We start from the raw sequence: 11,448 nt of genomic DNA on the forward strand, positions 1-11,448 counted from the left end.
ACTATGAAAACTGTTTTTGGAAAATGTAATTTGGATTAGAATGGTTAAGATCTTGATAGTTTTGCATCAATTGTCTCATATAGTTCTATTGTGGTTCTGGTTTTGTTTGTACATGATGTTTTTTAACAATTCAGCTTGTCTGAGGTTGTAGTTAACCCAAGATCCTGTTCGCAGGGTGAACCTACTTGGTGTTGCTACATTTCCAATGACATAAAGAGATTAAACTGAAGTTCATTGGTCTTATCGTTTATTACTTTTGAATTCAAGTATTTTGGTATAGAATTCTTTAGTTTTAATCTACTACTCAATTCCATTTTCTCTCAGTTTTTGTCCTTACTAATCTTTTTAGTTATTGGTTTGATGCATATTTTGTTGAGTTTATGCATGATTATTAATTGCTTTGGCTTCTAACTTGTTGATGCTTATGATTATTGGTTTGATGCATATTTTGTTGAGTTTTTGTCCTTAATAAAGATATCTCTATGTATCTTCTATTTCACCGCTAACTTATCTTTTGATATTATGTCTAGAAAAGATGAATCAAAAGGCTAATAGCATTCAAAGCCCAGGTGCAAGGACTGTAGCAAGTGGAGGAGTTAATGAGCAAGGAGAGCATTGTAAGTATATTATGTTGCCTTGTCATTTGTGTATATTGTATGGCTGCTGAATTGTTGATGCTCATGCTTGTTGAGTTTATTCATGACTTTGATGCACACTTTGTTAAATTTATGCATGATTTTTAATGCCTATGGCTGCTGAGTCGTTTATGCTCATGTTTGTTGACTTTATCCATGTCTCTATGAACACTTAGTTGAATTTATTCATGACTTTTAAATCCTATGTCTGCTGAGTTTTTTATGCTCATGTTTGCTTTGTTTATTAATGTCTTTGATCGTCACTTTGTTGAATTTATGAATGATTTTTAGTGCCTATGACTGTTGAGTGTTTTATGCTCATGTTTGCTGATTTTATACATGTCTTTATGCACACTTTGTTGAATTTATGCATGACTTTTAATGCCTATGGCTGCTGAGTTTTTTATGCTCGAGGACAGGCTAAATGATTACTATACACACGTAAAACTTTATTACACACCCTTAAACATTATTACAGTCCTAAAGTTGGGGTAAATGATTAATAAACACACTTTAAATCTAATAAACACACTTTATATCTATTAATACACACCCTTAAATATTTTATAGTCACCTAATAAATTTTTAAATAATGAAGCTGGTGCAGCAGCATCAACTCAAACTATGAATAATGAAGCTGGTGCAGCACCATCAACTCAGGTTGCTGGACCTGAACTAACTAATACTCAACCATCAAAAAAGAGAAAGGCTAATGCAAATGGTCCTAGAAAAATAATTTAGAAAAACCAATTAGGTAAAATATAATTTAGAAAATTGGGAATTTTAGAGATTGAGTCATCCGGTTCAATCCAATTTAATACCTACAAATTCAAAATAGAGACCGAGTTATTTAACCGAGTCATCCAATTTAATCCGGTTTCATGACTCGGTGGTTCAACCAATGACTCAATGACCCAGTGCCCTTCCGAGTCGATCACCGGTCCGGTTTTTAAAACTATGGAAAAAAGTATTAATCTAAGTTATTATACATTATATGATAATATAAATAGTTTTAATACGTTTTGTGAAACGTTTTGATTAATTCACACCGCGAAGACCGTTATTTGTATCGCAACGTCCGTTACAGCCGAAATTGCGACAACCTTAACGCGACCGCGACCGCTATTTAGAACCTTAGTTCTAACTTTATATATTTTTATTATTAAAAAAATAAACAATCATAAAAAACTGACAATCAAGATATAAACTTAAAACGAAGCATAATATAGTATTTTGATCAGGGTCGAGTGATCGGCGGCGTGGGTACTTACCCGATCGCCAATCAAAGATCTGGCTGCAACGGATTTTTCATATATGTTGAAGTAACCGATGTAGATCTGTTTATCAATGGTTGTTTCAAGCCTTATCGTTGACTCAGATCCGATGTAACCCACCCGCTGGAACCGACATCTGCCGGAACCAAGCCTCAAAATGGTCGGAAACGGGGCTAATGAGCCCTTTGGTTTCATTCGGTGGCCCGTTGGTGCCCAACCCATCCACCCCCAAGCTAAAACGTAAAAAAACTGACAATTAACAAGAAAGAAATCAATCGGAACAGTAATAGAGAAACGAGGAAAGTACCTTGAGTCGGAATTGAGAATCGCAAAAGTAGGGAGCTGCGACGGTAGAACAAAGATTGAAATTAAAAAGCAGGGAGCGTGCGATAATTATATTAAAAAGCAGGGACGTGCGATAGGTTTTATAAGTGAAAAATCATACTAAAAACATTTAACAAAAAGAAATACTATTTACACAAATATTTTGTAACAACTTTTGTTTTTATTTTTTCTTCAAAAAAACTTGTTTTTATTTTCTACCCATGAATTAGGGATGTTTGGATCTGTTTCAGTGACACGTGGCGAAATAAAATTGAACGGCTGAGATTAAAAAGACTAAAATAAAAACTTTTTACTGTTCCTCTTCTGCAAAACGATATCAACATCGAGTCTGAGCTCCAATCTCTACTCGAGTTCTAAAAAGCATAAATTTTTTTGAAGAAAAAATAAAAACAAAAGTTGTTACAAAATATTTGTGTAAATAGTATTTCTTTTTGTTAAATGTTTTAAGTATGATTTTTCGCTTATAAAACCTATCGCACGTCCCTGCTTTTTAATATAACTATCGCACACTCCCTACTTTTTAATTTCAATCTTTGTTCTACCGTCGCACGCTCCCTGCTTTTGCGATTCTCAATTCCGACTCAAGGTACTTTCCTCGTTTCTCTATTACTGTTCCGATTGATTTCTTTCTTGTTAATTGTCAGTTTTTTTACGATTTAGCTTGGGGGTGGATGGGTTGGGTTGGGCACCAACGGGCCACCGAATGAAACCAAAGGGCTCATTAGCCCGTTTCCGACCATTTTGAGGCTTGGTTTCGGCAAATGTCGGTTCCAGCGGGTGGGTTACATCGGATTTGAGTCAACGATAAGGCTTGAAACAACCATTGATTAACAGATCTACATCGGTTACTTCAACATATATGAAAAATCCGTTGCAGCCAGATCTTTGATTGGCGATCGGGTAAGTACCCACTCCGCCGATCACTCGACCCTGACCAAAATACTATATTATGCTTCGTTTTAAGTTTATATCTTGATTGTCAGTTTTTTATGATTGTTTATTTTTTTAATAATAAAAATATATAAAGTTAGAACCAAGGTTCTAAATAGCGGTCGCGTTAAGGTTGTCGCGATTTCGGCTGTAACGGACGTTGCGATACAAGTAACGGTCTTCGCGGTGTGAGTTAATCAAAACGTTTCACAAAACGTATTAAAACTATTTATATTATCATATAATGTATAATAACTTAGATTAATACTTTTTTCATAGTTTTAAAAACCGGACCGGTGATCGACTCGGCAAGGGCATTGAGTCATCGGATGACTCGGTTAAATAACCCGGTCTCTATTTTGAATTTGTAGGTATTAAATTGGATTGAACCGGATGACTCAATCTCTAAAATTCCCAATTTTCTAAATTATATTTTACCTAATTGGTTTTTCTAAATTATATTTTTATAAACGCATGTATAAAGAATAACATATTACTAATATATTTAAGTATTTAATATAATCCCCGCAAAAAGGCATATAATACAATTTAAATGGTAGTATGCAAGCATTTAAAAGTGACATAATACTGATCCTTTAAAATAGAAAGTATATAAATACAATTTGTAAAAAAAAAGTATATAATATAATATAAATTAAAATAGACCTAAGTGGGCTACAAGTTATGAAAAACATGGGCCTAAGCCCATCGTTCCCTCCATTACATAACCCTAGATCTCTATCAATATTCTCTCAAATTGAAGCCGCGGCGGCTGTATGTTTACTCCATTTCTTTCTGTGTTTTCAACTCAAATGCATCTTCTTCCCTGCTTCTTCTCACAGTTATGTCTTTCTTCTTCATTTCTTCTTCTCACACCCTGTCTGCGCGAAGCTATGGAAGAGGAGTGATCAGCGTTCACGAAATTTGATTGACTCGGTGGAAATGATCAAGAGGAGTGATCAAGTGTTCAAATTACTGAATCCGTAACGGCGTTTCGCGGCCGTAACGGCGTTTCACGGCTGTAACGGCGATGTTAAGTTTGGTTAATTTCTTGTGCGAAAGGGATTTGATGGGATCAGTGAGATGGGGAAAATTAACTCGCCTGGCAGCTTAGAAGACAGAGATGAAGTCTTAGTTAAGTGGGTTGATGCTTGGGCTGAGACAGAAGAGTGGGCTTAGACACTATATTACAAAAACAAAACAAAGAACTAGTCCTAGGACACCGTCGTCCCAGTTTTCATGGACCGAACCTGTTGTAAAGCGCCCTTAACCATTAAACGAAACCGATAGCCCGTTAACTCGCTCTTCACGCGCCTAATTTTTGTTTGGCATGGTTCGGCCAAAGCATGTTTATGGCCGTTCGAAACTATTGTCCACCTTTTGTAGGTAGTTTTTAATAAGATGAAACTTTATTTATACTTTAACTGTTTTTTTAGTCGGATATGTTTTGTTCTTGTTTTTTCTCGTCGTTTGGCTCGTATGATACTATCAAATATAAATCCTTTTTTGTTTTTTTTGTGTTCTGTGTGTTTTCATTTATTAATTTTGCTTTAATTCTTTTTTGCAATATAGTTTAGCCATGAAAAGAAATAAGGATTCAATTACCCCCGCAAGTGCTACTATCCAAAGATGCAATAAAGGAAAAGGGAATGCAAAATTCGATGATGCAGAAAGTCATAAACTTTGCCGTTACTTTGATAATCTTCCATCTCACTTAACTACTCACATTCTCCTTAAACTTCCCATTAAATCTCTTCTCATATGTAGATGTGTGTGCAAAATTTGGAATAGACTAATTACAGAACCAACTTTTGCTAAATTGCAATTTGAGCGAGCACCAATTAGTCTCATGATTCGAAACTTATGCATGTCAAGAAACCTATACCTTCTTGAGTGCGATCCTGAAAAGTTTGAGTTTGGAAGCAACAATCATGTGAAGCTTGAGCCTACATTCAAGTTTCCTCTCCGTGGTGCCAAATCATATTTGGAGATAAATGGCGTAAGATCAGACAATATTGATTGCACCACAGATCGTCACAAGTTTAGTATTGTGAATTCTTGCAATGGCTTGCTTTGTTTATCTGAACCATACTCCAAAAACCCTTTAGTGATCTGCAACCCTGCAATGAGGGAGTTCATAAGACTTCCTGAAGGTTCTTATGACTGGTTAAACACGCCTCGGGTACAACGTAAGGTACAAGCTGGTTTTGGTTTCCAACCCAAAACTAATGAATATAAGGTGATAATATTGTGGAAAAAACATGTTAAACGGACCAATTATTGGGTGTTTGAGCGTGTGGTCCTTGAGATACATACGCTTGGAATACCATCATGGAGAAATGTTGAAGTGGATCCTCAAATTTCTTTTTCGAGTCTTATGTATCCAACATGTGTTAACGGTGCACTTCATTGGATCATATATGAAGGTCTTCAACAAAAGTCAATATTGTGTTTTTGTTTTGAAAGTGAGAGGTTGCGGTCATTTCCTTCTCCTCCACATGTGTTTGGAAATCATGATAATAGAATTCCTGATAACATGTCTACTAGGTTGGAAGCTAACATGTCTATTAGATTGGGAGAATTGAAGGGATTTCTTTACATTTGTGATGGATCGTCTTTCGAGAATGTTACAATGTGGGTTATGAAGGAATATGGCATTGGAGAATCATGGACTAAGGTTTACACCATTGATGCTTCAGTCGCTCCTTTGGGTCTTATGGGCCCTGTAGATCCGTGGTGTTGTGGTTTGTGTTGGTTGGTTAAACACCCTGAACCAGAGAATTATGGGTTCAAAGTTTTTCGAATTCATTGGTTATATAAAGAATATGAAATAATTCCACATATTCCAAGTTTAATATCACTCAAAGATATTGTGAAAGGAAATAATGTTGAGGTGTTGAAATATTCAAGGTTCGAAAGGTACGAATGTTGCTTTTAATATTTTATTTTGATTGGATAAATAAATTTTATGTTATTTTGAAATCACAATTAATTTGAATCATAAGACGAATACTCAAATGGACATGTGTGAATTTCGTATGTTGCTGATTTTCATTTTTGGCATTTTATTTGGTAAAATGATGAAATGAATGTTTGTTGTTACCTATGCTTCTTCTCACTTAAGGTTGTGATTTATTATCATCAATTGCTTTTGCAACTAATCTATTTTTGTGGTGTTTTAATTTGTTATAATTTAGTTCATTTCGATATCTAATTTCTACTGCCTTTAATTACATCTAGACTCTGACAATTAATTTAAAAATACATTTTGACACAATTGTTTGTTAATAACTACATCTTATAAATTTCTATTAGAAATGTGGTTGGGTAATAATCTCACAAAACCAGTTTGTAGATGGAGAATGAGAAAATGGATAGTTGTTGTAATGTCGGTTTTTGGATATTCCTTAGTTGTTGAGTTGTAAATAGTTTCTCAAGAATACTTCTTGCCCTACAAATTGCAGTTTTAGCTAATATTATTTAACCATTGATCTATAATTTTGTTTTAACTTTTGTAGGTTTGAAAATGAAGTTCTTTCCTTATTTCAACTGATTGTCTGAGACTTGGAAAAAGTTCTTCACATTTACGATGACTTGAAAAATAGATCTTCCTCTTCATCTGATGGGGAAGAGTCCGCCGAATATATTTGTTACGGAATATTGATATTATTTTATTTATGTGTGCAAATTTTAAATTGCTTGAAGAAAATGAAGATTTGATAGATGAGTGAACAAGTGTCCATTCTCCTTTGTTGCTGCCTTGATGAAGGATGGGTTATGCTAAATCACAAGCTATAAATTTGCTTGTTTTTATTTCTTGGAAAAAATGTTGATTTTTTTAGTATTTTTTATGTTTCTTAGTTCTTATTTTGGTTAAAAAAAAACAATGATTATTTCATTATGATTTTTTAATCTATGTCTTTCGTCAATCCAATTTGCCTTGATTGTCTTTGTGTGCTCCTTGCAAAGAGTTAATGAACCATCTATTTAATTAGTTTGTAATATCATGCTGTTGGTTAATATGCAATTTCTCGTTGCCGAAAAAATTATTGTTTTTGCTTTCTTGTTTGGCCTATGTCAAATATGATTTCCTTTGTGTGTGTTTTATTTACTTGTTTCTGTTCTGTTTTTCAATTAATTTCAACCATGACAAGAAAAAATGATTCAATTGTCCTTGTGATGACTAGTCTAGCCACCACAATTGCAATAAAGTTAAAGGCGAAGTTGATGCGGTAGATAGTCATGAACTTTGCCCTTACTTTGATAATCATCCATCTGACCTGAATGCATGTGTTCTCCAACTTCGATATTTGTAGACGTATGTTTAAAATTTGGAAAACACACCACATTTTGACAAATTACACTTTGAAAAATTGCTAATAGGTCTCGAACAAAATACTACAGACAAGTGTCAAGCACCCTATACCTTCTTGAGTGTGAATCTGGTAAGCTTTGAGATTGGAAGCAACAACCATATGAAGTTTGACCCTATATTTCAACAACGAGATGAAACTTGAGTCTATATTCAAGCTTCATGTCAGAGAATTTGATAAGCCTATAAATTCCAACAAAAGCTTCATGTCAAATCATTTAGGGATAAGGGTAAACAAAGAAGAGATTAAATATTGTTGTCTGAATCATCTTTCGGAAAACCCATCAGTGATCTGCCACCCATTAAACACAGTTTAGGTAAGAATGCAAGGACACGCTGATCTTGGTTTCCAACCTAAAACGTGCGGAGGGACATCTATTCGCTTTTTTACTGCACCTAAAGTGTGAAATTATTAGTCCCCTAAATAATTTCAAGTTTTTATTTTTGTCCCACAATTAATAAAACTCACGTTTTGGTTCCTTACTTTTTCTTTGGTTTGCCAAATAAATTATGACAGTTAAGTTTAACATCAAATGTCTACGGTGGATCAATCTTAAGAGTGATCCACCATATATCCTTTTTTTAATATAAATCGTTTGATGTGCATGTCTACTGTATTTTGTATTTTACTGTGAACAACATCTAACTTTATATCTCATTCTTCATCTTCTTCCTTCCCCTCATTCATCACCTTCAAAGAAAAAATCCAGAAAAATTCTGGAATCAAATTAATGGCAGGACAGTTTCTGATACGTAGCTTAATATAAATAACTAAACTGACTAACTAGGCATTAATAGAATCAAATTAAGAAATTCTAAGACAAAGTCATCATAATTGGACTTAGCTGGCCTGTTATTGCCACTCCACTTTAGTATTTTGGGTTCAAAATAAGAAGAATTTAAAGGACGAAAAGTACAAGAAAACAACATTAAATTTTTCCTTGTTTGTTTTCATCTATTATGTTCGAGCAAAACATATAATAGTTAAAAAAAAAAATCGTTTGTGAATCAGTGATCTCATCACTCACATTGATCTCTCGTCCAAAGTTTGTTCAACGCAGTGTGGTGCATTTTGGCCTTGCACCTATGCATGGATTTCATGAGTGGCTCCAGAAAGTCTGCCTAAGCTTTTATAGAGGCGGCCTCACCTCCAACACTCATATAGGTGACTTTATCAGGTGTACACTACAGTCAAATACACCACTCATATATATGAGCTATAGATTCATTAAGAGTAAAAACTCAACCTTCAACGTTGTAGTATACACTATCCTACACCATAGGGATGAACTTTCAAAAATAAAATGGACAAAGTCTCATCAAATTGACAAGCGACTTGTTATTACCCATATGAACATAGCCTTGTGAATTCTCACAATCTATGTTGGGTTACCATCACTCTCAATTTTTGTAGTAGGCATAAATCCCATCCCCCTCGATGTACTTTCCACTATCTTTCAATTTAGTGGTTTTGTAAACGGATCTGCTAGGTTCATTTCTGACCTCACAAAGGTTAGGGATATAACCCCATCATTTAGCAGCTACTTCACAGAATTATGACGTATACGTATATGTCTTATTTTCCCATTATAAACATTATTATTTGCTCTTGCTATTGCCGCTTGGCAATCACAATTTTTAGATATGGAAGGAACTGGTCTCTTCCATAAAGGAATATCTGCTAAGAGATTTCTTAGCCACTAGGCCTCAGAGCTTGCCTAGTCTAGAGCAATAAACTCAGCCTCCATGGTGGATCTGGCTATACAGGTCTGCTTGGATGACTTCCAAGTGACGGCAGCCCCACCAAGAGAAAAAATAAATCCACTTGTGGATTTAGTTTCATCAGAATCTGATATCCAATTAGCATCAATGTACCCTTCAAGTACACTGGGGTATCCCACATAGCATAAACCAAGATTCATGGTTCCTCGAAGATATTTCAAGACTCTACATAAAGCATTCCAATGATCCTTATCAGGATTATGAGTATATCTACTCAACCTATTTACAGCATATGCAATATCAGGTCTTGAACAATTCATTAAATACATAAGGCTGCCAATTATTTGGGCATATTGAGTTTGAGATACACTACTCCCATTATTCCTTTTCAAATGTAAATTACCATCGTAAGGAGTACTAACTGGTTTAGAGTCATAAAAATCAAATTTTCTCAAAATTTTCTCAACAAAATGTTCTTGAGACATTCTAAAACCATTTTTTCAATTTTGTTAACTTAATTCCCAAAATCAAGTCAGCCTCACCCAAATCTTTCATATCAAATTTTGATGAAAAAATTGTTTAGTGTCATTAACCACATCTATGTTAGTTCCCAATATAAGCATATCATCCACATATAAACAAACAATAACACCACATAAATTATCATCAAATTTAGTATAAACACACTTATCTGAACCATTCACCTTATAGCCATCTAGCAACATAACTTTATCAAACTTCTCATGCCATTGCTTAGGTGCTTGCTTAAGACCATAAAGAGATTTAACTAATCTACAAACCTTATTCTCATTACCATGAACTACAAAACCTTCAGGTTGATCCATGTAAATTTCTTCCTCTAAATCTCCATTTAAGAAAGCGGTCTTTACATCCATTTGATGTACCACTAAATTATGAATTGAAGCAATAGCTATCAATACTCTAACTGAAGTCATTCTAGCTACGGGTGAATATGTATCAAAATAATCTAAATCCTTTTTCTGTGTGTACCCTTTAGCTACCAACCTAGCTTTATATTTTTCCACTGAACCATCAGGTTTCAACTTACTTTTAAAGATCCACTTACACCCTATTGGTTTTGCTCCTTGGGGCAAGTCTACTATCTCCCATGTATGATTACTCATAATTGATTGTATTTCATTGTTAATAGCTTCTTTCCAAAGAGGACCATCAGGGGAAGAAATAACATCACTATATGTCAGGGATCTCCATCTACTAAGAAAGGGAAAAAAAATCATCTCCTAAATTAGTTTCTTTTCTAATTCTTGTGCTCCTTCTAGGTTCAAGTTCAAAATCATTAGAACAAGGATCAGATTCACATAAAGGTCCAACTATTGATTTTTCTAGTTTAGATTTCAAGGGAAACACTTTCAAAGACCTCAACATTTTTTGATTCAATAATAATATTCATTTCTAACACATCACTTTTCAACACTAAAAATCTACAGGCTGTGAAGGTGAGAAAAACACAAGAAGGGGGGGTTGAATTGTTTAAGGTTGAACACTTTATATACAATCAGAGGTGCTCACAATACAAATCAGATACAGACTCTAAGACTTAAGAATTTCTAAGATGTGAACTTGAAAACATAAATTCTAAGTGACTTTGAAAGCAGAACAATTTCAGCAGAGTTTTGGCGCTTGTAAATTGTAGTTGAGTCGTATGTAAAACTCTAAGTCTTCACTCCTTTATATAGAGGTGTGAAAGAGACGTTGTGAAATTGCCAGCACATCAAAAAGAGTCGTTGTTGAAGCTTGATCTTTCACCAATGATCTTTTGCCTGATTTGGTTGTTGTCCTATGAAGAACCAATTTGAAATCCATTCCAGTTGAGAGGGAATATTTCTGCAGGCTTGGTTGTATATTCAGAGCTGCTGTCTTGTCTTGTAGTGGCGACACAAAACAGAGTTGTGGAGAAGGTGGTTGTACAGTTCATACATAGTACAATGTCAATGCTCTTGTTCCTTTTGCAAACAAATGCCTTCAAATACTCTTGAAATGACCGTTGCAAACTTCCACTAGTCTTCTGCCATCTTTAGACTGTTGTAATCCATGAAACAACTCTTGAATTCTTGAATTCTGCAAATCCAGTTGATCTTCAGCTTCTAGTGAAAATAGCTTCTGATAAGGCAGCTTCTGATGAGGCAGC

General features: G+C 34.6%; 1 protein-coding gene and 1 non-coding gene across 2 annotated transcripts; both read left to right on the top strand.

The window, feature by feature from the left end:
- Nucleotides 1–117: 117 nt before the first annotated feature.
- On the top strand, nucleotides 118–231 carry LOC146934939 (small nucleolar RNA Z278). Its single transcript, XR_015033840.1, has one exon. It is a non-coding gene; the product is annotated as a small nucleolar RNA Z278 (small nucleolar RNA).
- A 297-nt stretch (nucleotides 232–528) lies between these two features.
- LOC146934940 (F-box protein At3g07870-like) lies at nucleotides 529–7,113 on the top strand. Its single transcript, XM_085750183.1, has 3 exons — nucleotides 529–617; nucleotides 4,757–6,103; nucleotides 6,703–7,113. The coding sequence occupies exons 2-3, from the start codon at nucleotides 4,764–4,766 to the stop codon at nucleotides 6,743–6,745; spliced, it is 1,383 nt and encodes a 460-aa protein (XP_085606309.1). The 5' UTR covers nucleotides 529–617; nucleotides 4,757–4,763; the 3' UTR covers nucleotides 6,746–7,113.
- Nucleotides 7,114–11,448: the final 4,335 nt, after the last annotated feature.

The sequence above is a fragment of the Medicago sativa genome, chromosome 3, assembly GCF_051527215.1.
Source record: "Medicago sativa cultivar Bolivia chromosome 3, Bolivia_mono, whole genome shotgun sequence".
In the NCBI taxonomy this organism is placed as follows: Eukaryota; Viridiplantae; Streptophyta; class Magnoliopsida; order Fabales; family Fabaceae; genus Medicago; species Medicago sativa.